The sequence below is a fragment of the Dipodomys spectabilis genome, unplaced genomic scaffold (assembly GCF_019054845.1).
Source record: "Dipodomys spectabilis isolate Male_0828 unplaced genomic scaffold, ASM1905484v1 ptg000511l, whole genome shotgun sequence".
In the NCBI taxonomy this organism is placed as follows: domain Eukaryota; kingdom Metazoa; phylum Chordata; class Mammalia; order Rodentia; family Heteromyidae; genus Dipodomys; species Dipodomys spectabilis.
The window spans coordinates 1,118,443-1,146,413 of record NW_024871188.1 but is presented as its reverse complement, the minus strand read 5'-3'; the positions used below and the strand labels follow the sequence as shown (position 1 = coordinate 1,146,413).

Here is a 27,971-nt window from a genome sequence, read left to right as displayed (position 1 = left end):
TTTCTTCATATTGATAAAATCATATTAAAAACACAGAAGAAGCCAGGAGCTAGTGGCCTCACACCTGTAATCCTAGCTACTGAGGAGGCAGAGATCTGTGGCTCAAGATTCAAAGCCAGCCTGGGCAGTAAAGTCCATGAAACTCATCTCCAGTTAACCACCAGAAAACCAGAAGTGGTGCTGTGGCTCAAGTGGTAGAGTTCTAGCCTTGAGTTGAAGAGCTCAGGGTCAGCACCAGGCCCAGAGTTCAAGCCCTACAACCAAGAACAAGAACAAGAACAAGAACAACTCACAGAAGAACATAAGCCAGTAAGTATAATAAAAAAAACAAAAGTTGGGTATATACATTTTTCTAATTTGGGGAGCGGAAGGGAAATAACAAAATGTTGAAACAAAGATACAGGTTGACCCATTGTAACAATGAGAGATGTACAAGACACTGTTGAAAATGAACTTTACATGTTTGGGTGGGGAGGAAGGAGTTGGGAAGGTGGGGAGGAAAGGGATGGTAGGGGAAAAACAAAGCAGGGGGTAACAATGCTCAATAGGAAATGTACTCATTACCTTACTCATGTAACTGTAACCCTCTGTACAGTATCTTTACAATAAAAATATATATTAAGGGGGCTGGGAAGGTGGCTCAGTGGTAGAGCGCTTGCCTTGCATGCATGAGGCCTTGGGTTTGATTCCTCAGCACCACATAAGCAAAAAGAAAAAAGCCAGAAGTGGCGCTGTGGCTCCAGTGGTAGAGCACTAGCCTTGAGCTGAAGAGCTGAGGGACAGCGCCCAGGCCCAGAGTTCAGGCCCCACGACCGGACCCCCCCAAAATATACATATATATATATAATAAATAATTGGTTTTATTATACACACACACACACACACACAAAGTTAGGGGCTGGGAATGTGGCTTAGTGGCTCACCTAGATTGCATGAAGCCCTGGGTTCAATTTCTTAGTACCAAATCAACAGAAAAGGCCAGAAGTGGCACTGTTTCTCTAGTGGTAGAATGTTAGCCTTGAGCAAAAGAAGCTCAGGGAACACTGGGCACTGCTGGCTCAAGCCTGTAATCCTAGCTACTCAGAAGGCTGAGATCTGAGGATTGCCGTTCAAAGCCAGCCCAGGCAGGAAAGTCCGTGAAACTCTTTTATCTTTTCTTTTTTTTTGTCATTAGTGGGGCTTGAACCTGGGCCTGGGTGCTGTCCTTCAGCTCTTCAGTTCAAGGCTAGCACTCTACCACTTGAGCCACAGTGCCACTCCCAGTTTTCTAGTGGTTTATTGGAGATGAGTTTCATGGACTTTCCTGCCTGGGCTGACTTTGAACTGTGATCTTCAGATCTCAGCCTCCTGAGTAGCTAGGATTACAGGAATGAGCCACTGGCACTCGGCCAATGAAACTCTTATCTCCAATAAACCACCAGAAAACCAGAAGTGGTGCTATAGCTCAAGTGGTAGAGTGCTAGCCTTGAGCTAAAGAGCTGAGGGACAGCACCCAGGCCCTGAGTTCAAGCCCCATGACCAGAAAAGAAAAAAAAAAGTAAATAGATTCCTGACCTAATCACAGATGTTTTGGAACATTGTTAACAAAGAGAAAATTTGGAAGGTCAGAAGAAAGCCAAGAACCTCAGGAGGGAATACTGAAAGAAGCTTAAGAAAAAATGCTTGGTACCTGTGTCTCATGCCTACAGTCCTAGCTGTTCAGGAGGCTGAGATCTGAAGGTTGTGTTTTGAAGCCACCTAGGCAGGAAAATTTGTGACATCTCCAATAAACTACCCAAAAAAGCCAGAAGTAGAGCTGTGACTCAATTGGTAGAGTGTTAGCCAAAAGCAGACAGGGACAAAACAACAGGACCAGCACTAAGAAAAAAAAATAGTTTACATTAAGAAAAGAAACAAAATCTTGCAGGGTGCTGATGGCTCACACCTGTAATCCTAGCTAATCAGTAGGCTGAGATCTAAGGATCACAGTTCAAAGCCAGCCTGGGCATGAAAGTCTGTGAGACTTTTTTTTAATAAGCCACTCGAAAACTGGAAGTGCACTGTGGCTCAAGTGGTAGAGCGCTTGCCTTGAGCTGAAGAGTGCAAGGACAGTGTCCAAGCCCAGAGTTCAAGCCCACGACTGACAAAAAAAAAAAAGGAACAAAATCTTAGCTGGTTGCTGGTGGCTCCCAACTGTATACTCAGGATAGGTGTTTGAAGCCAGCCTGGGAAAGAACCCCTCTGTGAGACTCTTCTTTCAAATTAACCATTACAAAGCTGAAAGTGGTGTCTAAAGTAGTAGAGTGCTACCCTTGAGTGAAAAAGCTCAGAGACAGCATCCATACTCAATCCCTAGTACACACACACACACACACACACACACACACACACCTTGAACTGCTAGTGAAATGAGCTCCCTTCCCATAGCTTAGTATACTCTTTTCCATCTCCACAACTTAGCAAGCTCCCTTCCTAGGCAACACTAGGTGCATTTACTAAAGGCAATAAATAATCAGCCTCCAAACCCCTTTACCTTGTGATGGCGTTTCCTGGGGCAGCTACCATATAATGCAACAGGAGCCCCTTAGAGTGACATTCAGTTCTGGGCAGTTGCAGGACCCCTTATCTACTATTTGGGTAGCAGCCATAAATCCTAGTCCGCCATGATGAAGCCCCTGGCCCTCACATTCACACTAGGGTCTCTGCCTCCTAGCCCCTTCTAGCCCCCCCTAAACCTCCTAGATTATATAGGTCACCCCAGACAATAGCTGGCACATCTCACTTCTCCTTTGTGAGAAGCTGTCTTGCTGGCCCCTTTCCTGGCAATAAACCTTTCTTTGTTCTCTGTATCTGGATGTCTGTATGGTTTTCTGGCAAAGTCCAAATAATTTAACAAAGACTCACAGTGGATTTCCTGCCTTGGCAGCTTTTTTTTTTTTTTTTTTGCCAGTCATCGCATGGGGCTTGAACTCTGGGCCTGAGCACTGTCTGTCAGCTCTTTGGCTCAAGGCTAGCACTCTAGTTGAGCTACAGCACCACTTCCAGTTTTTTGGTGGTTTATTGGAGATAAGAGTCTCATGGACTTTCGTACCCAGGCTTAGATCTCAGCCTCCTGAGTAGCTAGGATTACAGGTGTGCCACAGGCTCCTGGCTCTTGGGCTGGCTCTGAACCACAAATCTCCAGTCTCAGTCTCCTGAGTAGCCAGGATTATAGGTGTGAACCACTGGTACCCAAAGTCCTTTGTGTTTTTTCTTTCTTTTATTCCTTTTTCCAGGCTATTTCTTCTTCATATTGTATAACATTGAAATTTCTTTTACATTCTAATATTAAATCTTACTGTTTATCCCAGTATTAGGTAGAGAACTTTGTTGCTCTTTTGTTGTTGTTGTTGTTGGTCGTGGGGCCTTGAACTCTGGGTCTAGGGGCTGTCCCTCAGCTCTTCAGCTCAAGGCGAGCGCTCTACCACTTGAGCCACAGCGCCACTTCCGGTTTCCTGAGTGGTTTGTTGGAGATAAGAGTCTCACGGCCTTTCCTTCCTGGGCTGGCCTTTCCTTCCTGGGTCGTCCTCAGATCTCAGCCTCCTGAGTAGCTAGGATGACAGGTGTGAGGGAACACAATGCGTCTTGACCAATGTCACCCCTTTAAACATTCTTACTCATCTGTCCCAACCCCATCCCTCACTCTTTTAATTTTGTAGTTATACATTGAATTCCTGACTGCCTTTTCCCACTTTGCTGCTGTTCACAGGTTGGCTTGCAATGAACGTTTATTTAATTTATTTTATTTTTTTGGGTCCGGTCATGAGGCCTGAACTCTGGGCCTGGGCGCTGTCCCTCAGCTCTTCAGCTCAAGGCTAGTGCTCTACCACTTGAGCCACAGCGCCACTTCCAGCTTGTTCTGCTTATGTGGTGCTGAGGAATCGAACCCAGGGCCTCAGGCATGCAAGGCAAGCACTCTACCACTGAGCCACCTTCCCAGCCCCAACAACAAACGTTTATTGAGTAAATATCTGCCACCTGCTGTATACAACCATCCCTGACTTTAGATGCCACGATTGAAGGCACAAAATGATGCATTTGTGCAAGCGAGCAGAAAGCGTGGACAAAGAGAGCGGGAAATGCGCCCTCCATTCATCCAGCATCCGGGAAGGTGCCGGCGCCCAGCGCCCAGCGCAGCTGCAGTCACGTGTCCAGCCGCGCACCACGTGGTCCGCTCCTCAGACCCTCCGGAGTCGACTACTCTCCCACCATGCACCGCTTCACACCCTAATTTCCGGCCTCATACGTCAGTTGCCCTAACGACCAGCTTGTTCCCGCCTCCAAATCGCGCCACTTCCGCCCAGACCCTCTTCGCACGAGAGTGCGCTTGCGCAGTCCCAAAACAAACTGGCACGGGGCTCCTACTGCGCAGGCGCCCGGCAAGGGGGCGGGGCCGGACGGCGCCACGGTGCGCAGGCGCAGCCGTCGGTGGGTCGGGGTTCGGTCGCTTGTGAGGTGAGTTAGGGGCGCTCTGCGGTGAGTCGGGGTATCTGCAGCTGGGGTCTTTCTGGGGTTCAGGAGCCCGTCAGGGGAGGAAGGTGTGAGGCCGACGTCTTTGCGTCGGGTCAATCCTGTGAGTGGGCGGCGCGGAATAGAAACGGAGGCAGGGCAGCGTCGGAAACTGAGGCAGGGCGGCGTCGAGGGCGGCCGCGAACGTGCCGCTGCGCGGGCTTGTGGAGAGGACCGCGCGGGCTGCGGCGGCGAGGGAAGGCGCCGCTCCCGTGTGTGAGCTGCGGGAAGCTCGGCCCTCAGGCTCGGGGGCCCCCGTTTGTTCCCGCCTGGAAGCTCGGGCCCTCAAGCTCGGGGCACCCCGTTTGTTCCCGCCTGGAAGCTCGGGCCCTCAAGCTCGGGGGACCCCCGTTTGTCTCCGCGCTTCAACTTTCCACTGGGTTGACTTTTCAGAACCAGCCTGCTCAAAGCCTCAGTCTCTCCGTCTCTAAATTGGACCGAATCACAATCTCTGCCTGAGTGGATTTAACCCATTTAGCCCAGCACAAAAATGGGACTCCCCCTCCCCCCCCCAAAAAAAAGAAAAACAACAGAAAGAAAAGCAGTTTTTAGGCTTGGTTCACATGTAGGGTCTTTTTTTGTATGTGGAAGTGGAGACATGTGGGATTGAGGCTCATCCTGCCACTACCTCTCACTGGCTGGCTGTTTGACGTCGGGCAGATGGCTTTCCCTCTCTGAGGGGCGGTGGCCTCTGTAGATTGATTACCTGTGAAAGTGTAAGCCTCTCAGAGTCATGTCGAGGTTGCATGGCCGTCGGGTGCCTGGCTGCGGGATGGGCGCTTACTAGAGGCTGGCAATATTTTTTTGTTAAGACCTGGGATGTCTGCCTCAGTGAGGTGGAATGCGTTTAACTGTTTTTGGTTGTTTGCTTCTCTTGATCTTATTTTATCTATCTTCTCAACAGTGATTTTCTTTCTTTTTTTCTTTCTTTCTTTCTTTCTTTCTTTCTTTCTTTCTTTCTTTCTTTCTTTCTTTCTTTCTTTCTTTCTTTCTTTCTTTCTTTCTTTCTTTCTTATGGGGGCTGAACTCTGGGCCTGGGCGCTGTCCCTCAGCTCTTCAGCTCAAGGCTAGTGCTCTACCACTTGAGCCACAGCACCACTTCCAGCTTTTTTCTGCCTATGTGGTGCTGAGGAATTGAACCCAGGGCCTCATGCATGCGAGGCAAGCGCTCTACCGCTGAGCCACCTCCCATCCCCTCTCACAGTGATTTTCAACAGGAGGAAGTTCTGTCCCCTAGGTACCTTAGGCTGTGTTTTGGGACATGTGGTTGTCATGGAATGACAGAGGCCAGGGACACTGCTCAGCAACATAGGACACCCTGTAGAGAATGATTAGCCCTAAAAATGCTGCTGTAAATCACCCTTGGGCTGGGAATGTGGGAATGCTTGCCTAGCATGCATGAACCTCTGGGTTCGATTCCTCAGTACCACACACATAGAAAAAGCTAGAAGTGGTGCTGTGGCTCAAGTGGTAGAATGCTAGCCTTGAGCACAGAGAAGCTCAGGGACAGTGCCCAGGACCTGAGTTCAAGCCCCAGGACTGCCCCCCCCTTCCAAAAAAAAAAAAAAAAAAAGTCCTACTCTTTCCAGGCTCCATTGCCTGTAATCCTAGGAACTTGGGAGGCTGAGATCTGAGGATCAAGGTTTGAAGCCTACCTGGACAGAAAAGTCTGTATGTGTGTGACCCTATGTGTGTGGTATTTGGGCTTGAACTTAGACCATGGGCATGTTCACTCAAAGCTGGCTCTTTACCACTTGAGCCATAGCTCCACTTGTGGCTTTTAGGTGTTTAATAGATGAGAGTCTCTGCCAGGGGTGACTTAAAACTGTGATCCTCAGATCTCAGCCTCCTGAGTAGCTAGGATTATTAGCATCAGCACCTCCCTCAGTGAGACTCTGATCTCCCACTAACTAGCAGAAAAGCCAGACTGGAGGTGTGGTTCAAATGGTAGGGTGTCAGCCTTGAGTGGAAAAAAAGGTGGAAGGACTGTACTCAGGCCTTAAGTTCAAACCCTATTGCTGGCACATACACAAAAAGCATCCTACCTTTGACTAGATAACTCATCACTGAGACTCCACAGAGATGTGTGGTCCCTGGAAATTGTGTGCAGTTTGGGGTGTGTGTATACCCAATTTGGTAGGGCATGTTTAAGTTCAGGCACAGGAGCCAGATGGCCTGGGTTCAGAGAAGCTCCTGGTTTGTTATTCATTGCTGTGGCCTTTGGTTGCCCCAAGGATCTTTCTGGTTCTCAGTTTACCCTCCTGCAGAATGGGGAGTAGAATAGTAGCCATTTCAAGATGTGAGCATGAAATGATCCTAGCTTGCAGATTTGATCATAGAAGCACATGTGAGTGGGTTTAGGTCTGTCCCAGATTAGGGTTCTTGGACAGCCTCAGATTGTGTGTGTGTGTGTGCGCGCGCGCGCGTGCGCATACGTGCGCACATGCCAGTCCTGGGCACTGTCCCTGAGCTTCTTTGCTTAAGGCTAGCACCAGTTGAGTCATAGTGCCATTTCCAGCCTTTTCTGTGTATGTGTTACTGAGGAATTGAACCTGGGGCTTTGTGTATGCTAGGCAAGCACTTTACCACTAAGCCACATTCCCAGCCCAAGGACAGCCTCAGTGTAGTTGGCATGACTTAGTTGTACATGTTTGTGACAAGATCCTGCCTGGATTGAAAGTTGAAGGAATGAAAAGAACCACAGGTTAACAGGCTAGACAATATTACTTTTTTTCTCTTTTTGCTAATATCAGGATTTGAACTCAGGGCCTTGTGTTTGCTAGGCAAGTGCTCTACCACTTGAACTATTTTTTTTTTGTTGTTGTTGGTCGTAGAGCTTGAACTCTGGGCCTGAGCGCTGTCCCTCAGCTCTTCAGCTCAAGGCGAGCGCTCTACTGCTTGGGCTACAGTGCCACTTCCAGTTTTCTTGTGATTTATTGGACATAAGAGTCTCATGACTTTCCTGCTCAGGCTGACTTTGAACTGTGATCCTCAGATCTCAGCGTCTTGAGTAGCTAGGAATACAGGAGTGAGCCACCATTGCCCAGCTTGCACTACTTTCTTTAACCAAGTTTGCTTTCATTATTTTTCCAGTAGGGTTTCACATTTGTGTCTGGGCTGCCTTGAAGCTCTCTCTTCCTAAGCTCTCCTAACGTCTGCCTTCCAAACAGTTGGGATTGCAGGCATGTACCACCACCTTGACTTGATAGTTGAGATGGTGAGATGGCGGGGCGGGGTGAGGGGGGTGATATCTCACTAACTTTTTGCCTGGGCTACCCTTGACCCATCATTTCTTGATCTCTTCCTATCAAGTAGCTTGAAATACAGTTGTGAGCCACAACTAGCCATTTTATTATCTTGTACCGAGGAGGAAACGGGCCAAAGAGAAATGATCTCCCATTAGAACTTGATCACGTGGCTCTGAATTTGTCAGTGATCTGATGATGTCTGTGCAGGCCACTTGTTGCCAGATACTTGTGCCCAGGGTCGGGGAACACAACTCAAGAAGAGTCAGGCCTTGCTGGAGATGCCAGTGAGCAGAGAAGCAGCCCTGGGGTGTGTGTGGGGGTGTGTGTGTGTGGCAGAAATCACAGTGTCTTCCCCCCAGTACAAGGGCCAGGTGATCCCCTACTTGTATGAAAAGCTAAAGCTGGGTGTGAAAGCCACTTTTGGGTACTGTCTGGGCCTCCCCACTGAGGGAGGGGCAGTGTTCCCACAGCTTCCCAGGCTGGAGTGCTAAAGACAGCACTTAACCTGGGATCATGGGCATCTGCTACAATGCTCTTCTAAGGCCCAGCATACTGAATGGCCAGCTTCTGGAAACTTCCTTTTTTCTTTTTCTTTTTGTCCTCTGGGCCTGGGCACTGTCCCTGAGCTCTTCAGCTCAAGGAGAGCCCCCTACCACTTGAGCCAAGCGCCACTTCTGGTTTTCTGGTGGTTCATTTTAGGTAAGAGTCTCCTGGACTAAAGTCCTGTCTGGGCTGGCTTTGAATCACAATCCTCAGATCTCAGCCTTCTGAGTATCTAGGATGACAGGTGTGAGCCACCGGTGCCTGGCTTCTTCTGGAAACTTCTATTCAGAAATTCATGGGCCACAAGTTTGCCCCAGCCTCACCTGGAGCCCATCTTTCCCCCACTCTTGAATGAGGACACTTTGATGATGTTTGGGGACACCTGGGGTTGTCACAACTTAGGGAAGTCCTGTTGTGGAGTGCATAAAGCCCAGGGATGCTACTCAACCCCTTACAGGGGCCAGGAGGGAGACTGAGGCAGTCCAAGATGCCATTGGGCAAGGTGGAGACCTTGAGTTAATTATTTGTGACAAAACATTCAGCCTGTACCCCGCCTCTACCAGATATCAGGACACCTGGGCAAGGGGGTAGCCATGTGAGTTTGGGATCCCCAGCTTTGGGAACTCTTCTTTCTGCTCTGGGTGGTTTTCAGTGTGGGCAGTGTCCTGAGGCCCCAGCAGGACTGGGGCCATGGATACAGTGTTGAGGGGGGGGGGGGGTCTGTCGAGTCCCTTGGGGACCCTGGGTTGAAGCCAGGATAGCCATGTTCAACCAGAAGAAACTGCTCTCCAGATCTCACCACAGTTGTTGACCAGGCTAGGGCCAGGTGCTCAGTTTGCAAGGCAGGAAGTGCCAGCTGCAGAATACCAGGCATTATGATTGCAGGTTCCTGACCTCCTCTGTCCATCCTCCAGAATTGGACCTGCTCCAGGTGGCCCCTCCCAGGTACCGTGCCCACCTGCCCCGGATGTTACAGCCTCTGTGGCAGGGGCCCAGTAGCTCTGCTAGTGGAGTTGCTCCTACACAGGTGCTCCCCAGAGCACCCTCCTGGGCCTCAGGTCTTTTTTTTTTTTTGGTTGGTCGTGGGGCCTGAACTCTGGGTGCTGTCCCTGAGCACTTCAGCTGAAGGCTAGCACTCTACCACTTGAGCCACAGCACCACTTCTGGCTTTTTCTGTTTATGTGGTGCTAAGGAATCGAACCCAGGATCTCATTCACGCAAGGCAAGCATTCTACTACTGAGCCACCTTCCCTGGGCCTGGGCCCTGGGCCTCAGGTCTTGACCTTCACCCCCATCCAGCTCTGCCACAGATATGCAACAGCCAGAGGCAGCTTGTGTGTGCTCACAAAGCTTTCTTCACAAAAGCAAGCCGCCTTGGGGGAACAAGGCTGGGCCTGTGTGCCATGTGTGCAAGGGCGCCCAGGCGCTAGGGCTGGGAACTGAGGCCTGCCAACATTGTGTAGGACACTCAGTCATCCGTGTCGCCCCGTTCCGTGCTCACAGCTCAAGCTCAGAGCCAGGCTAACATTCAGGATTCCTCCATAGAGTTCTGTTAGTGCTTGGAGGGAATTCATGGCCCCTACTCTACACACCCAGGTTTTCACACTTCAGGTTTTCCACAGAGGAAGGCCCTCCGAGTGGCCTGCATCTGGGACGGTCCCAGTGGATCGCCGCTGGAGGCAGAGCCTGTGACCCCTCTCCCACAGCCTTCCAGGTCTTTACCTTTGCTCCAGATCTGAGGTAGGTAAGGCAGGTGCAGCCATCCTCCCAGCCAGTCTTTGTGAAATTTCTAGAAATGTGGAAACTACTTCCTCAAAACCTGTCCAGAGCTGGCCTTTGACCTAGATTTATTTGTGCATGTATTCATGTATTTGCTGTTGCTGAGGTTTGAACTTAGGGCCTGGACACTGTCTCTGAGCTTTTTCACTCAAGGCTGGTGCTCTGCCACTTTAGCCACAGCTCCAGCTCTGGCTTTCTGGTGGTTCATTAAGGTTAAGAGTTTCACAGACTCTTTCTTGGACTGACTTCAATCTGTGATACTCAGATTTTAGCTTCCAGAATGACTAGGATTAGAGGCATGAGCCACTGGTGCTTGGCCTTTGTCTTAGACAAAAGAACCCAGGTCTAGAGTCACAGGTTCCCAAGCAAAGGAAGGGTTACAGACTTGGGCACACATCTGGTGGTTGTACTTTACAGGTGAGTCACCATTTTAACCATGTGAAGTGCATGTCATCAAGTACAGCCACACAGCGGGCTGGCTGTCCTCACCACCCATCTCCAGAACCTTCCATTCTCCCAAACTGAAACTCTGTCCCCATTCACAACCAACTTCCCTCCCTCTAGTCCCTAGGAACCCTATCCTGTTTTCTGTCTCTCTGGAGCTCCTGTGAATGGAGCCCTGCAGCAGGCATCCTGTATCTGCTGTGTGTGCCGCTGAGCACCGCGTCCTCACAGTCCTTCCATGTTGTAGTCGTGTGTCAGAGCCCCATTCCTTTTCATGGCTGCGTGATGTTCCAGCATGCATGTAGCCCGCACTGTGTGTTTCCATTCAGCCATTTGTCCATAGACACTAAATTTGTACTCTTCATGATTAAGAATAATGCTGTCATTTGAAACAGTCCTTTTAAAAGAAAAAGCTCATGTAAGTCGAAACTATTTTGGCATTTTACATAGGCCTTTGGATTTGGAGGTGAGCAGACTTTTTTTTTTTTTTTCTGGTACTAGACTTGAACTCAGGTCCTGGGTGCTGATCCTGAGTCTCTTTGTGCTCAAAGTTCGATCTCTACCACTTAAACCACAGCTTCACTTCCAGCTTTTTCTGAGTAGTTTATTGGAGATAAGAGTCATGGCCTTAGCTGTGCCCCAGTAGCTCACGCCTGTAATCCTAGCTACTCAGGAGGCTGAGATCTGAGGATCATGGTTCAAAGCCAGCCCTGTCTGTGAGACTCTTATCTCCAATTAACCACCAGAAAACAGGAAGTGGCACTGTAGCTCAAGTGGTAGAGCGCTCGCCTTGAGCTGAGGGACAGCGCTCAAGCCCAAAATTCAAGCCCCACAACCAACCAAAAAAAAAAAAAGAGTCATGGCCTTTTTTGCCTGGGCTGGCTTTGAACCATGATCCTTAGATCTCAGCCTCCTAAGTAGCTAGAATTACAGGTGTGAGTCACCAGTGCCTGGCTTCTAGGTTTCTTTTGTGTTTTTTTAAAAAATTATTTTAATTTCATTTCACTTATTTATTTATGTAGCTAGTCCTGGGGCTTGAACTCAGGGCCTGGGCACTGTCCCTGAGCTGCTTTTTTTTTCTTTTTTTCTTTTTTGTCGGTCGTGGGGCTTGAACTCTGGGCCTGAGGGCTGTCCCTCAGCTCTTCAGCTCAAGGCTAGCGCTCTACTGCTTGAGCCACAGCACCACTTCTGGTTTTCTAGTGGTTTATTGGAGATAAGAGTCTCATGGAGTTTCCTGTCTAGGCTGGCTTTAAACTGTGATCCTCAGGTCTCAGCCTCCTGAGTAGCTAGGATGACAGGCGTGAGCCACCAGCGCCCAGCTTGAATTTTCATTTTTAACATAGTGTCCAGTGAGCACCACTCTTGCATTTGGACTTGTCTAGTTTTCACGCAGCCCTGTTTGCTGAGGCAGATTGCTTTACCTCTGAGGGTTCGCTTAGTTCCTTGTGGATGAGCCTCATGAGCCTGGCTGTGTCCAAGTAGACCCTGGGTTCTGAGGCTGGTGGTTTGCACTCTGAGCCCTGGCCCTTCCTCATCCCTGGCCTCTAGAATTCTCTCCTCAGCTGCACAGTGAGTAATTCTTTGGGGCTTTCCCCAAACTTTTTTAAAAATTGAGATTTAATTAATGTATGCAATGCAAGGTTATGCAGAATCACTTCTTAATTCTAAAACATTCCATTACCCTCAAGGAAATACCATCTCCACGAGCAGTTTCCCACCTCCTTCTCCAGGCCCTGGTTCACTTGTAGATATTTCTTACCAGTGGGGTCATAAACAGGGTGATGTATGGTGTGTATGGTGGGTGTCTTGTCGGTTTCAGTATGGACCCCAACCTAGCCTGGAATTCACAATCTTGTCTCTGCTTTCTGGGTGCTGGTTCTGCAGGTGGCTACCACCTAGTGGCCTTTTTCTGGCTTCTCTCACCCCCATTTTTGTGGTGGTAATACTGCGATTTGAACCCTGTGCTTGCTCAAAAGTACTTTATTCAAAGCTGGTGTTTAACCACTTAAGTCATGCCACCAGCCTGGCTTTTGTCTGGTAAGTTGAACTTTTCTACCTGAGCTGGCCTCAAACCGGAGTCCTCTAGATCTCAACCTCCTAAGTGGCTAAGATTACAGATGTGAACCACAGTGTCCTGATCCCTTGTGCATTCGGAGATCCACAAAGTGTCTGCGTCCTTGACCTTGCTGTGTACCATCCATGTACTTTATTGCTGGCAACTTCCTGGATAGGCCGAGCGGTCCATTGGGCACTGCAAGCAGGAGGACTGATTGTTGCTTTCTAAGGGGACATAGGTCATTGCCTTGCTGGGGACATTTCAAGGGCAAGACATAGACATAGCATGGGTGTCAGGGGAAGTGCAGCCAGGTCAGGCTGCTGTGGGTTTGATCCTGTCCTGCCTTTCGTGTCTCCCATCTGTGAAGTGCCAATGGCCAGTGCTGGGGGGGGGAGGTGGGAGGAGATGAGGGCAGGGTGGAGGGAGATGATGGGGGCCGGGGGGAGGTGAGAGCAGGGGGGAGGGAGCTGATGTAAGGTGTGGAGTGCCTTCTAGTGATCGGTCCCTGGAGTGGGTGTCCAGGGCAGCACCCTGGCTGCCGCCTCCTCCACGCCAGGAGCTCCCAGTTGTGACAACCACAGTATCTCCCAGTGTCCCTAGAACACTCACCACTATGCAAAACCATTGCACAAGGAGGAAAATGGTCTGAAAGGGGGTGCCACACCCAGTTTTGCTGAGCACCATGGGTGAGGTGGGTGAAGTGGGTGAGGAGAGCCACAAGGTGCCTATAGAAGTTGGCTCCTGGGGGCTGGGAAGGTGGCTCAGTGGTAGAATGCTTGCCTTGCATGCATGCGGCCCTGGGTTCCATTCCTCAGCACCACATAAGCAAAAAGGAAACATCACCTCAATAAAGATTCTGCCTGGTTTCCACACAATGTTATGGGCATTAGATTTAAAGCAAAATACATTTAAAAAAAAAAAAAAAAGAAGAAGTTGGCTCCTGTTAACTTGTCTGACAAGCTAGGCACTGTACCATGCTGCTCATCCCAGTACTCAAGAGGCTGAGATAGGTGAATCAGTTGAGCCTAAGCCAGGCCCTGTCTCAAAACAAATGAACAAAATGGCTGGGCACTAGTAGCTCACATCTTGTTATCCCAGCTACTCAGGAGGCTGAGATCTGAGGATCATGGTTCAAAGCCAGCCTGGGCAGGAAAGGCTGTGAGACTCTTATCTCCAGTTAACCAACAGAAAACCGGAAGTGGCGCTGTGGCTCAAGTGGTAGAGCGCTGGGTCCCTCATCCTGTGTGTGTGCCCTTCCTCACACGGAGCCTGCGTGCATCAGTGTGCAGGTGTGCTTGCCTGGCCATTGGTGATTAAAGTGGACATTTAGTTTGTGGCATGCGCTTCCTTCTGTTATGGAGACCGAGTGGCTGGCTCCTGGGTCCCTGGAGGTGCACAGCCAGTCATCCCACCTGTCTGTGGGCCACATCCTTCGTGAGTGGACACGTGGTTGTATCTGTGTTCGTAGTCCATGCGTCCTTTCAGCCGACCCTGGGCACAGTCCCAGGCCCTCTTCTAAAAATAGGGCCACCTTGCTGCTGAAAGCTGTCTGGGGACTGGGCCTTGCAGTGCCCATCCCAACGCTGCTAGCCTTGCTGGCCACCCCGGCACAGCGGCACACGCCCTGGAGCCTGAGGAGCAGAGCCAGAGACCTGGGATCCGGGATGGCTCCCTCCAGGGCCTGTCCCGCATCCGGGTGGTGGATGAGCTTGTCCAAGTATTGCCCCATCTCTGCCTCTGTCCTAATGTGGTGTCTCCTCCTCTTCCTCCCCTCTCCCCCAACATCTAGCTCCATGTCCCGCACCCCCTTTTTTTTTTGCTAGTCCTGGGGCTTGAACTCAGGGCCTGGGTGCAGTCCCTGAGCTTTTTCCCTCAAGGCTAGTGTTCTACCACTTTGAGACACAGCTCCACTTCTGGTTTTTGGTGGCTAATTGGAGATGAGAGTCTCCTGGTCAGGTGCTGGTGCTCATGCCTGTAATCCTAGCTACTCAGGAGGCTGAGATTTGAGTGTTGCAGTTCGAAGTCAGCCCACTTCTCATGGAAGCCCCTCACTTATTTCCGAATCTCAGATCTGCCTACTACTCCGCCTGCCTGGGCCACCCCAGTGCCCTGCGAGTGGACTGGAAGGGCCAGCCCTGTCCCTGCCTGCTTGGTCCAGCAAGGGAGATGAGACGCACAGGTGCAGATGGCCCAGGCTTCTGTCCTTTGCCAGGCCTCGCAACACTCCAGGTGCCCCATGCCTCCATCCCTAAGGAGCCCTTCTCGTTGCTGCTGTGATGTGCAGCATGGCCTGGACCTGTCCAGAGCCAGCTCCCACCCTGGGGACCTGGATGCTTCAGCTGAACACTTGGGAGCCAGTGCTTGGGAGGGAGCTGATCGCCACCAGGGACAGAGGCTCACACAACCTACACAGCTGTACCCCGAGCCCCGTTTGTGTTGGCGATGGGCTGCAGGATGCTGAGAACTTAGGGCCTGGAGACTTTGGTTAGTGTCCCCTGACATCACAGCAGCCATGATGGGATTTCTCCATCCCATTACATATGTGGACTTAGGCTCCTCAGGCCCCAGGGTGCCAGCTCCTGAGCTCCTGAGCTCCTGGGCTTCATACCCAGTCCTGATTAGTGACCAGAGCTGGCCCAGCCCATTCTCTATGTCTAGGCTGGGATGGCTATCAGATGACCACGCACCATGGGGTCAATTCTCTGAGAATAAGGCTACAAGCCTGGAATCTGTTATGGGCAGGCCTCGCTCCCATGGAGCCCCCAGGAAGACCTCAGGCTCTGCTGGCTGCCGGGACCCTCATGCACCGTGTCTGTGTCTCTACCACCCTCCTCTTGCTCTCTCTCTCTGTGTCTATGTGTCCTTCTTCTATGGTGTCACCAGGGCCACTTGTGCCACTGGCATAGTCCTTGTTTCCAAATGAGGTCCTGTTTCGGGTTTGGGGCTGAGGCTTGGGATACCCCATCCAGGACAAGGCCGCTCCAGCTGTTGTTGCCGCCCTTAGATGTTGGTTAGTCAGAATGCCCGTGTCGCCTACTGGCTTGGAAGCCGAGCCAACCTGTGGTGGCACTGCCAGGCAGCGGGCAGTGAGTCCCAGGCCTGTGTGGCATTCCCTGCCTACACGGGGAGCACAGGCACCCATGGTCATTGTGTCAGGAAAGAGCCGTCCATGGGCTGTGTCTCTGCATTCCAGAACTCTCCTGACATCACTCTCTAGCTTTGCTGGGAGAACTAGGAGGCTGTGGACCTGAGCAGGGAGTAAGAAGCAGGGTGCATCTCAACCCTGGGGCCTGAAGGTCCCAGAGAGCAGCCACACACTTCTGGCTGTGCAAGGAGCTGGTTTATTGTTGAGTGACATTTCACAGTGAGCTAAACTGAGGAAAGGGCTGTTTTGAGGCAGCAGGTTTGGCCATCACAGCCACTGGAACCAGGTTATTCTGGGTATGTGGGCAGAACCCCCTCCCCCCCTCACCCCCTCTGTAACCTGGGCATGCGCCTACCTTGGTGGAGCGTGGTGTGGAATTGGCTGGCCATTTAGGGTGGCTCTCATGGTGGCAGGTTGGGCAGGGCCCTGCAGGGAGGAGAGTTCATCATGCCTGCTTGTCCCGTAGATCCTGAACACCTGTGTTGCCTCTGCCTGTCTCAAGATGGACAACCGGAAGCGCCTGGCCTATGCCATCATCCGGTTCCTGCAGGACCAGCTCCGGCACGGAGGGCTCTCGTCCGATGCCCAGGAGAGCTTGGAAGGTAGGCACCCCAGATCATGGGACACTCCACACAGTGCCATGCACTCGCTTCAGGCTGAGCTCTGGGGTTGGTAATCTTCACAGTGCTTCCAGAACAGTCTTCGAGTGGTGCTTCTGCAATGTTCTGCTTACCTCTCAGCCCATCGTGCCCATCATCCTGTCTGTCCGCTTGGTCCTTCCTGCAGTACTGGGTCTCAGTGCTGGGGACGGCCTTGGGCAGTCGGTTCTAGTTCAAGCCCTTCTTTCCTTTCTGGTCGGGTGGCGGTGGACATGGTTGTCCCCCAGTTTTACCTGGGGTGAGGGTGTGGCCTGCTCACTGAGGCCTTTCCTGACTTGTGTGGCTGAGGGGACAGGGCTCCCCGGATGTTTCCTGTCCTGCACGTGACAGTCCAGTGCAGGTGTCGAGGGACATCCAAGTGATCTCAGACTCCTGTCTCAGCCCAGGCTGCACCCCTACTGCCCTTCAGCAGGTGACATGTGACCCCTACAGGGGAACCTGAGGTGCTCCAAGTCCCTGTGCATTGCTGCCTGCCCTGGTGTCAGCTTGTGCGGGCTCATCCAGCAGCCCTGGGTGATAGGAGGTTGGCAGGAGGAAGATGTCCAGGGCCAGGAGCTTGAGGGGCACCTGCTGCAGGTGTACTGGGGACCCTGGGGCACAGTGTCACCCCTGCATCAGGGCTGGGTAGACTGTCATGCCCAGCCCACATGGGCACTGTGGAAGTACCCCGTCTTCTCTTGCAGTTGCCATCCAGTGCCTGGAGACGGCCTTCGGGGTGACTGTGGAGGACACTGACTTGGCACTCCCCCAAACTCTTCCTGAACTATTTGAAGCAGCTGCCAGTGGCAAGGTGAGCCCCATCCCAAAGAGAAAAGCAGCGGTGGCTCTGTGTCACCTGCATCTCCCTGGAGATCGGGACCCGCGGGCTGAGAGGGACGGGACGCTGCCCTTCTCATCCTCGGGTAGGACTAGAAGTGCCCTAGTCCTGAGTCTCGGAGCCTGGCAGCTCCTGGTGGCACTTGGTGAGGGGTGAGGCTGAGAGGTGGGTTGGGCCAGGGGCACAGTGGGTCATCTCGCGTCTGTGCAGGAGAAGCCGCAGGATCAGAGGCCTTCTGAGCACACCCCGCCTTCTGATGAGGACTCAGCGGAGGCAGAGCGCCTCAAAACGGAAGGTATGGGGAAGTAGTTCCGTCCCGGTGCTGGACGGTGGTCAGTGGGCCCTCAGGGACGGGGATGGTGTTCAAGGGCTAGGGTGTGCAGAGGGAGCCCCGGTGTGACCGCCTGGGATCGGCCTTGGGCTTTTGTACACTTGTCTAAAGAAGAGGAAAGCAGCAGCCAGACTGCAGCGCCATAGCTCACTGTGGCCAGAGGCCACAGGAAGGGACACAGTTGATACCTCTGGATACCCTAAGGCAGCACACAGCCAGGAACAGGGCGAGGCTGACCCACGCTACAGTGTGGGTCACCACACAGCAGCACACAGAGGTGGCAGCCATACAACAATGTATTGAAAGCTGCTGAAATCTACCCTAAAGTCTGATGGCATGTGAGGTCCAGATGATAGTAAAAACACGGAGATGCCCAGCCACAGCACAGAGGGAAGAGAGAGTGTGTGTTCTAGACATAGGCACACTCGCTTCTGGTCACTGGGGGCCTTGGAAGATGCCCAGCCATAACATAGAGTGGGAAGAGAGTTTGTGTGTGTGTTTTCGGGCACATGCATGCATCCACGCACGTACGCTTGCATACTAGACATATGCACACTCCCAGTCATCAGGGGCCCTGGACCATTGCTGAGTATCTGAGGGAGCACTGCATGGTGGAGGCTGGATGTCTGCTTGGGCTATTTCCAGAGAACAACACAAAAGAGACTCTGGGCCAATCCTGTCTTGGGGATCACCTGTTGCTTGTAGGATCACATCCTACCCCAGAACAGTAATGACCAGGTCTTCAGTATGCTGTGGGTGAACTATGAGGGTTTCTCTTTCTGTACACCCATCTGTATGCTTGCAGGAAACGAGCAGATGAAGGTGGAGAACTTCGAAGCTGCTATCCACTTGTATGGAAAGGCCATTGAGCTCAATCCTGCCAACGCCGTGTACTTCTGCAACAGGTACCGGCATTGGAGGCCAGGATGGAGGGGAGGAGCAATTGAGGAATGGGGGGCAGGGCATCAGGACAGTCACAGGACTTCAAGCTGTTTCCAGGGCATTCTGCATATTCATACAAAATAGGTTTGCTGCTATGAGTGAAAGTAGTGTTTGTCTTTCCTTTAGTGTTGAGCATGGAACCCAGGCCCTCAGGGCCATGAGGAGCTCCCCAGCCTCACCCCAGCTCCTGACAAGCTCCCCAGTCCCAGACCTCTAATTTCATGGAGAAGCCCAGCAACCCAGAGCCCTGTCGCAGTGTTCCGAGTCTTTCTTGACCATGGGAATGAAGTGGGAAACATACAGAGTTGTCTGTCTGGTGCCAGGGCTGTGACCAAGAGCCCGTGGAAGAGGCCTCAGGATAGTTGCCAAATTAACCGATCGCACCCTGGGACAGCCGCTTTTCGCTTTTTCTTTTTTTCCTGTGGCACTGTGATTTAAACTCAGAACTTTATGCCTGCTGGGCAGGTTCTCTACCACTTGTGCCACATTCCCAGCCCTTTCTTTGCTTTAGTTATTTTTCAGGCAGGGTATTACATTTTTATCAGGAGATAGTCTTAGATTATGCCTATGCCTCTGGGATTACAGGTACAAACTACAACGCTTGACTTATTGGTTGAGATACTGGTCTTGCTAACTTTTTGGTCTTGAACCTGGCTCCTCCCAGTATCTGCCTCCTGAGTAGGTGGGATTATAGGCGGAGGTACGGTGTTTGGCCTGCCCTTAGTGTTCTGCTGACACAAAATGGCAGCTGTGCAGTTCCCTTTGTTCTGAGGCCTCTATTGTCACCAGTCACTTCTCTCCTTCTCTTGAGACCTTGTCCATCCTTGGCTTCTGGTGACAGGGCAAAGGTTCCCAGGGTCTGAAATCACAGGAAGCCAGGTCTGGCAGCCACATGTGTGAGTAATCTAAGGCAGGAAGGAAGCAGGAGTTCTAGACTAACCTGGCTGCCCAGTGACGCTTTGTCACAACAACAAAGAAAACTGAAATGACCAGTGCTGGAGCCTGGGTGCAGCTCGGATGTGGGCTAGCCAGGCAGGCATGCGTTTCAAGGTTCAGAGCTCTTCATCCGTGGACTTGTTCTCTACAGCCTCAGTGGACCACAGCCCCAAAATATTTCTATCAGCTTGGCTTCTAGAGAGAGGGGAAGCAAAGGCTGCATCTGCACAGCTTTTCTGTCCACCGTTAGATGCCTAGTTTATAATGTAGCCTTTATTCTTCTATCTACGTGGGAAAGAGCGTAAGGTCTACTGTTGTCCACAGGCTTGGCTTTCCCCAGGCGTCTAGGAGTGGATCCCCTTGCCTGAAGAGAGATGACTGCTTTCTTTCCTTTTTCTTTTTTCTTTTTTTTCTTTCTTTTCTTTCAATTTTTTTTTTCTGTTGGTCATGGGCTTTGAACCCAGACCCTGGGCACTGTCCCTGAGCTTTTTGCTCAAGGCTACTAGCACTCTCCCACTTTGAGCCACAGCAACACTTCCAGTTTTCTGGTGGTTCACTGGAGATAAGAGTCTCATGGACTTTCCTGCCCAGGCTGACTTTGAACTGTGATCCTCAGATCTCGGTCTCCTGAGTAGCTAGGATTACAGGCGTGAGCCTCCAGCGCTCAGTGGCTGTGCTTACTTTGAGGTGCTGGGGACGAGCCCAGCGCCCTGCTGGGCAATCATTAGACACTGAACAGCTTCCCCACCCCTGCCCCAACAGCTCATTCCCTCTGGGGCTGCTGGCTGCCGGGGAAGGTCGTGGCTGGGCTGTCCCACGGTCCTCCCCAAGTGCTCATTGTTTGGCTATGTACTCACGTGACTCGGGCGGCACAGTCCTGCCAGGTCTTACCCTGGGAAGACTGACTAACTTGATTCCGTGAACTTGACCCATCCTCTTGGTGGGTGGTTTTCTATATGCTCAGATGCAGAGGGGGATACTGAGGCATGGCTGGGCTCTTTACTCTCCACTCTACTACCCCCAAGCGTACATGTGTGGGGTGTAGTTGCAGTGCATGCTGGAATTAGCGGACTGGCTTTGGGGCCTCCCCAAAGCCTGGTCCCCTGATGGGACCAGTGACTTGGGTGGGCCCTGGGCCCTGGGCCCTGGCCGCTTGCCTCTGTGGGACAGCTTGGGTCTCCACGTCTACATAATGGTGCATAGCCTGCTGGAGCCTCCGTCCTCAGTGCACCTGATGTCTGTGCCCCTCTCTATGGAAGCCCCCAAGCTCCATTTCACAGGTGGCCCCACTCAGGCCTCTGCCTCTATTTCTCCAGAGCCGCAGCGTACAGCAAGCTGGGGAACTATGCAGGGGCTGTGCAGGACTGCGAGCGTGCCATCTGCATCGACCCTGCCTACAGCAAGGCCTACGGCCGCATGGGGTAAGCCGGGCGCCCCTTTCCCCGCACCTGCAGACACTGGCCTAACTGGCCCTGGGGGACAGGGTCTCTGCAGCCCCTCTGGGACTCTGGTCATTTGGTGGCTTGGCCCACGGAGCTCGGGGAGGCACTTGGTTGGGTCTGCATTCTCGGGTCACCACGAGGTGTCTGCCACCCCCGAATCAGGTTGAGCCTCTCAGCTGCAAGTTCCATCCTGCTCATCAACTCTTTCTGAAACCCATTCCCAGGCCAGGGGGGGATCTCATTGGGTCCACTGGAGACCCAGGGGTAGCCCAAGAGATCTTAAAAAAAACAAAAAACAAAAAACCGGACGCCAGTGGCTCACGCCTGTCATCCTAGCTATTCAGGAGGCTGAGATCTGAGGATTGCGGTTCAAAGCCAGCCCGGGCAGGAAAGTCCATGAGACTCTTATCTCCAATAAACTACCAGAAAACCGGAAGTGGTGCTGTGGCTCAAGTGGTAGAGTGCTCGCCTTGAGCTGAAGAGCTGAGGGACAGCACCCAGGCCCAGAGTTCAAGTCTGACAAAAAACCTATCCCTCAGGATGGAGGGAACAAAGGCCAAAGCTTTTTCTAGCACTCCATCTGGTTCCACCTTTGCCTGGACCCCGCTTGCCGTGTCTTGGGGGCCACTAGGCTAAGGACTTGGGAAAGGGCATCTGTGGGTCCCTCACCATGCCTGCCCCACCCCCACCCCACCCCCCAGCCTGGCGCTGTCCAGCCTGAACAAGCACGCCGAGGCCGTGGCCTACTACAAGAAGGCCTTGGAGCTGGACCCCGACAACGAGACGTACAAGTCCAACCTCAAGATCGCAGAGCTGAAGCTGAGGGAGGCGCCGAGTCCCGTAAGCCCCGCCATGGCGCCCGCGGTGGGTCCCAGCTGGGTGGGTCTCTTGGTGCATGGGTCTCTGGATGCCCAGACACAGGCAGGGTAAGTGTGGGGCACCTGGGGAGCCCAGGTTGGTCAGGAGGTACAGGGAAGCGGGGATGGAGGGCCGTGGCCCCGTGGGTTTGCAGGCTGCCCTTTTGGGACTTGGGACAAGTTGGTGGAGTGACTTGGGCGGGCTGTGGGCGTGGGGCTGGCAGTAGCCATGCAGGATGTGGACTCGGAGTGGCTGGGGCGGCTGCTGCCCTGGTGTGCTTGCGTGTGGGGTGGTTTGCCCTGCAGGACCGAGTGCTCTGCGAGGAACCCGTCCCTGCACCCAGCTAGGCCCACGGGCTCTGCACCCCATGACTGCCAGGCTTGGCTGCTCACCCCAGGGCCTGCCCATGAGGGTCATGCATGTCATTAACCCCCCTTTCTTTTCTCCCCAGACTGGCGGTATGGGCACCTTTGACATCGCTGGCCTGCTCAACAACCCCAGCTTTATGAGCATGGTAATGTGTCCTGCCCCATCCTTGTCTTCCTGACAGTGCTCCCTGCCTTGGCACCCCCACACCCAGTGCTAAACACACTTGTCCCCTCCTGAGGCGCTGAGCACATAAGACAGGATCAGATGCTAGGGTGCAGGGACCACCCCAAGGTGACACTGTAGGGTACCCTGGCCTATACTGCCAGAGCTGTGGCTGGCAGAGGAAGAACCAGCCAGAGCTGCTCTTCTGTGAGGCTCCATGCTGCGGGGCGCTGGGGACGCATCTAGCAGGTGTCTTTTCCATTGTGGGGTGCAGGAGCCAGCCCCCACCCTCCCGGGGGCATCCCATCCTCAGTGCTGCAGGGCCAGCAGCTTCTGTAAGCAAAGCTTCACCGGCACGCAGCCTAGCCACTCGTGCCTAGTGTCAGCCAGCAGATCACCCTGGGGCGGCCATGCGCAGTGCGGGGCTCACATGCCCTGTGGCTGGGGAGGCCAAGGATGTTCCTAGTCCCATCCCCCTGTGAGGGAGCTACCCCTGCCCCAGCCTGGGGGTGGGAGGAAAAGGGGTGTTGGGCTGTGGGAGCTGGGGATCAAGACTCGCCTGTGATCCCAGCTACTTGGAGGTGCAGGTCGGGACTGCTTTTGGGGCCAGGCATAAAAATTCTCAAATCTCCCGTCTCCATCAGTGGCTGGGTACTCCGAACCCACCCAGGGGATCAATGGTGGGAGGATGGCAGGCCAGCCTGGGCAGAAAGTGAGACCCTACCCCAAACAACCAGTTCAGGAAAGGACCAAGGGGTGGCTCAAGCAACGCAACTTGGGGTCATGGCTCACGCGGAAGGGTGCCTGTCCAGGAAGTACAAGGCCAAGTCCAGACAACCCCAGTACCAGCACGGATAAGACTACAGTCAGGCACGGTGACCACCCCTGCCATCCCGGCACGCAGGATGAGGAGGTGGGAAGATGTCCTTGGGTCCTGAGTTTGAGACCAGCCCGGGTAACAAGCAGTGAGTGCTTGTTTTAAGGAGGAAATCAAAGTGTGTTGGGAAGCCGGGCGCCAGTGGCTTACGCCTGTCATCCTAGCTACTCTGGAGGCTGAGATCTGAGGATTGAGGTTCAAAGCCAGCTGGGCAGGAAAGTCCATGAAACTCATCTCCAATAAACCACTAGAAAACCGGAAGTGGCACTGTAGCTCAAGTGGTAGAGCACTTACCTTGAGCTGAAGAGCTGAGGGGCAGTGCCCAGGCCCAGAGTTCAAGCCCCATGACCAACCAAAAAAAAAAAAAAAATATGTTGGGAGCCCCTCATTTTAGACTCTGTTCACTTTTCCAGGCATCAAACCTGATGAACACCCCCCAACTCCAGCAGCTGTAAGTGCCGGCCACGGCCTCTCTCCTCCTGTCTTGTCTTTATTTTCTGTTGTGGTAAAATATGCAGCAGTTTGGTGGCACTTAGGCCACTCATAGTGGCATGCAACTGGGTTCCTAATTTTGTTCTAGAACATTCTTTGACCTCACCAAAAAAGAATATCTGCCCCACGAGCATCACCCTGTCCTTCCCTATCCCCCACGATTTCACTCTCTGTCTCTGGATTCCTCCTGTTCTGAAAATGGGGTGTCCTCAGTCCTCTGGGATTGGTCATGGCCGTGAGATTGCTGGTTGTTTCCTAGCCCCAGAACTGCTGGCATGTGGGGCTGGGTCCTTTGTGGGGTGTCCTGGGCACTGCAGGAGCTAGGCACCACCCCTCTCCCCAGTTCCATGCCAGGGTCTGCACAGGCCACATTCAGTGTCCTCTGGCGTCCTCTGGAGACAGCTGCTCTGCTGAGGCCCCTTGTCCTTGGGCCAAAAAGTGGTCCTTTCTGGCAAAGCCATGGAACCCAGGGCCTGGGAAGTGGGGTGCGGGCCTTGAGGCTGCCAGATGGAGACTCCTGCCTGGGAGGGGCTGGGGTTCCCAGGCCACCCCCCTCTGGGCCTCACCTTCCCGCCTGCCCACTCTCCTGCAGCATGTCCGGGATGATTTCTGGCAGCCACAACCCCTTAGGAACTCCGGGCACCAGCCCTTCGCAGACGGACCTGGCCAGCTTGATCCAGGCGTGAGTGGGGCTGGCGGGGGTGGGGGCCATGGGCGGGAAGAGGGGCACAGAAGAGCGCATCCCCAGGCGCGCCCGCCTCTGTCCTCCAGGGGCCAGCAGTTCGCCCAGCAAATGCAGCAGCAGAACCCGGAGCTGATTGAGCAGCTCAGGAGTCAGATCCGCAGCCGGACCCCCAGCGCCAGCAACGATGAGCAGCAGGAGTGACGGCAGGTGGGGGCCTGGGGCCTGTGTGGATGGGAAGTGGGGGCCTAGGGCGAGGGCTGGCCACACTGGCTCACCCAGAACGGATGGGGTCACAGGCGGCAGTCAGGGGTGTCCAGGCGCTCTCACTTCCTGCTCGCCCGTACTGAGTGGGTGCACGCAGTCTCAGCTGGCATGGCCCAGGGACCCAAGACAGAGACCTTGGCTCGGATATGACCCCCCACCCCATACACACTATATATGCTTTATTTCATTTGCAGTCTGAGATTTGAGCTTCACTTGTACTTGTTAGGTTGGTGCTCTACCTCTGAGCCACATCCCCTGCCTTTCTTTCTAGCTGAAGGCTAGTGCTCTACCACTTAAGCCACAGCACTACATCCAGCTTTTTCTACTTATGTGGTGTTGAGGAATCGAACCCAGGGCCTCTTGCATGCAAAGCAAGCACTCTACCACTGAGCCACCTTCCCAGTCCCTCCTCCAGCCTTTTTTTGATCTGGTTATTTTTAGATAAGGCCCAGACCTCTTTCCTTCTGATACTTTTCAGATTGGGTCTCATGTTTTTACCAGAGGCTGATTGGACCTTAATTGGCCTACGTCTCTTTTCTAACTGGGATTATAGATGTCTACCACTATGTCTTGCTTTACTGATTGAAACAGAGTTTTGGTAACATTTTGCTGAACTAGCCACAGATTGAGTCTAATGATCTCTGCTTCCCAGGTAACTGAGATTATAGACATGAGCCACCATACCCAGCCCACACTTAATCTTTTAGCCATGATTACTTCAGAAGAATTTAGAAAACAAAATAAGCTGCAAACATAGCCCTAATCTTTCCACCCAGAGTGAATGTCATTTATATATGTGTCTTGGATACTTTTCCTTCTAGGTGATTTTTCTCTTCCTTTTTTTTTTCTTTTTTAAAAATTCTTTTTGGTACTGGGGTTTGAATTCGGCTTCCTGCATGCCACACAGGTGCTCTGCCACTGAACCATGCTTCCAGCCTACGCGGTGGCTGTTTTTTTTTTTGTTTTTTTTTTTTGGTTATAGGCCTGGGCGCTATCCCTCAGCTCCTCAGCTCAAGGCTAGCACTCTACCACTTGAGCCACAGTGCCACTTCCGGTTTTCTGGTGGTTTATTGAAGAGTCTCACAGACTTTCGTGCCTGGACTGGCTTTGAACCACAATCCTCAGATCTCAGCCTCCTGAGTAGCTAGGATCACAGGCATGAGCCACCAGCGCCCGGCTATGGAGGCTGTGTTTGAGGCGGAGTCTGCCGCTGGATCACAGTCTGCCCATTGTAAGGTTCCCATCGCTGGGATGAGAGGCGTGCACATCCATGCCAGGCTTCCTCTTGTTCATTAGGTTTTGAATAAAGCACAGTTGTTCTCAGTCTGCCAAGCTGGTGCCTTGTGCCCTCAATGGCATCCATGCCTGCTTTGTTAGAACTTTCTGGATAATGTGCTGTGGGCTACACAGCAGCTGCCATCCACGTGACCATCAGTGTCTGTGACATTGTTTTGACTCGAGTTTTTGACAGTCCAGCCTGTACCCTGAGTGTCCCTTCTCAGGCGTGGTCTCCCAGCCCGCCACAGCTCTTAACGGCCTGTGTGTGTCCATCTTCCTGCAGCCATCCAGCCCGATCCTGTCCTTCCCGGCCTGCTGGCAGCCTTCTGGTGTTTTGCCATTTTCTCCCGTCGGACTGCCCAAGAGAGAAAACGAAAGAAGTTGGACCTGCATGTTAAATGGCTCCCCCGTCCCCAGTTTTTGTTTTTTTTTTCTTTGCCCTCCCTCCTCCCTTTTTGTACTCCTCTTCCCGCCCAGTCCCGCGTTGAGAACCGAGCCAGCAAGCTGAGTGTAGACCAGCGCTGGTTTCCCCCAGCCCCAGTTGTTCCAGAATTTTTCTAGAATCCCAGGAGTACTTCCTTTGGTGACTCGGGGAAGAGGCAGGTGTGACGAGGAGCCTCGTGGCACACACCTGTGGCCTCGGGGGCCAGGACTTGAGGAGTAGACCTCGGGCCCGGCCTGGGCCCCCAAGAGCGCTCACTGCCAGCCCGGCCTGGGCGCCAGCTTCCCAGGACCACGCGGGTGCTTGCTCGGCAAACGCGGCTTCTGCACATTGAGCCTCGTGGACACAGGACGGCTTCAGCAGCTCCTTCCTGCTGCGCATGTGCAGATAGCCATGCGGCCATTGTCCCACCTCCTGGTCCAGCCCTCACGGCCAATAGCGATGCGTGACCTTCTGTCCCCGGGGCACAGCGGACAGACCAGGACATCCTGGCCTGCCTGCGTCCCCTCCCACAGCCCTAACCCTGCAGGTGTCCAGCAGGCCCAGGGACCTTCCGAGGGCTCCCCACTCCTGCACCACCCCTCAGCCCTGAGAAGGTCACCAGAGCTGTGTCCAGGGAGGAAAAGCCTGTCCAGGAAACGTGGCCACCATGATGTCCCTGCAGTCTTGTGGTTCCATGGTGGCAGTCGGGGCCGTGTGTAGCCATGTGCAAGGTAGAGGCAGAACTGTGTGTGTGTGTGCGTAGGTAGCCGGTAGGAAGGGGCCACGGCCGCTACCAAGCCCCACGGGGTGGGCTGGCCACACGCTCCACGCTGAGGCGATGGATGTGGAATAAAGCGACATCATGACCTCTGTTGCTCTTGCGTTGATCTTTGAGTGTCACTTGCCCTCCCTCCCCCCCCAGCACTGCTGGCCTGTGGCCACCTCGAGGCCTGGCCAGTCCTTCCCCATCTCGTACCACTGAGTCCAGGTTTGAGCCGTAGTCTATAGCGAGGCCCCCGTCGTGTCCCCATGGGCAACACTGGCACACAAGGGTTACGGGGTAAGCATGCGCATGCGCGGCACCCAAGCTGCTCGTGAACTCCATACCTGTCACCAGGGATATGAGGGGTCCTGCTGGCCAGGCCCACTTTTCATTCCCAGAATCCCAAGGTGCCTACCGTCTAGCCAGAGTCCACCTGGCCGGGGAACAGCAGAGTTGGGTGCAGCTGGTATTGGTAGGCCCGCCCTCCCGCCCACAGTCCTGGTCATGCCCAGACAGCCCAGGTGGGGTGGGATTTGGGGGGCAGCATTACCTGCTGTCAGCTCCCGCTGGTGACAGGGAAGGTCGCCAGTGAGCTTCTGGCATGGGGTGGGGGAGGCCATGGGTGCTGCTCAGCAGGCCCTGGCGCCAGTGGCGCTGTGGTTCAAGTGGTAGACTGCTAGCCTTGCGCAAAAGGAGCTCAGAGACAACACTCAGCCCCAGGGCTGGCGAAAAGAAAGCCTACAAATGGAGCTGTGGCTTCAGCCTTGTTTTTTAGTTTCTGGTCAGTGGTGGGGCTTGAACTCTGGGCCTGGGCGCTGTCCCTCAGCTCTTCAGCTCTCCAATCACTTGAGCCACAGCACCACTTCCAGCTTTTTCTGTTTTTGTGGTGCTGAGGAATTGAACCTAGAGTTTCATGCATGAGAGGCAAGG

At 53.2% G+C, this 27,971-nt stretch overlaps 1 protein-coding gene across 1 annotated transcript; it reads left to right on the top strand.

Annotated features, from left to right (window-relative positions):
* The first annotated feature begins 4,412 nt into the window (after nucleotides 1-4,412).
* Nucleotides 4,413-27,152, top strand: Sgta (small glutamine rich tetratricopeptide repeat co-chaperone alpha). Its single transcript, XM_042669860.1, has 12 exons — nucleotides 4,413-4,473; nucleotides 16,209-16,344; nucleotides 17,085-17,191; nucleotides 17,429-17,513; nucleotides 18,355-18,454; nucleotides 20,744-20,848; nucleotides 21,571-21,709; nucleotides 22,179-22,241; nucleotides 23,549-23,586; nucleotides 24,220-24,309; nucleotides 24,399-24,519; nucleotides 26,138-27,152. Exons 2-11 carry the CDS (start codon nucleotides 16,245-16,247, stop codon nucleotides 24,511-24,513), a joined length of 942 nt encoding a protein of 313 aa, XP_042525794.1. The 5' UTR covers nucleotides 4,413-4,473; nucleotides 16,209-16,244; the 3' UTR covers nucleotides 24,514-24,519; nucleotides 26,138-27,152.
* The last annotated feature ends 819 nt before the right edge of the window (nucleotides 27,153-27,971 follow it).

Coding starts and splice junctions, on each gene's coding strand:
- Sgta (XM_042669860.1), top strand. CDS start 16,245: ATGGACAACCGGAAGCGCCTGGCCTATGCCATCATCCGGTTCCTGCAG. Junction 16,345..17,084: donor TGCCCAGGAGAGCTTGGAAG/GTAGGCACCCCA, acceptor CTTCTCTTGCAG/TTGCCATCCAGTGCCTGGAG. Junction 18,455..20,743: donor GCCGTGTACTTCTGCAACAG/GTACCGGCATTG, acceptor CTATTTCTCCAG/AGCCGCAGCGTACAGCAAGC.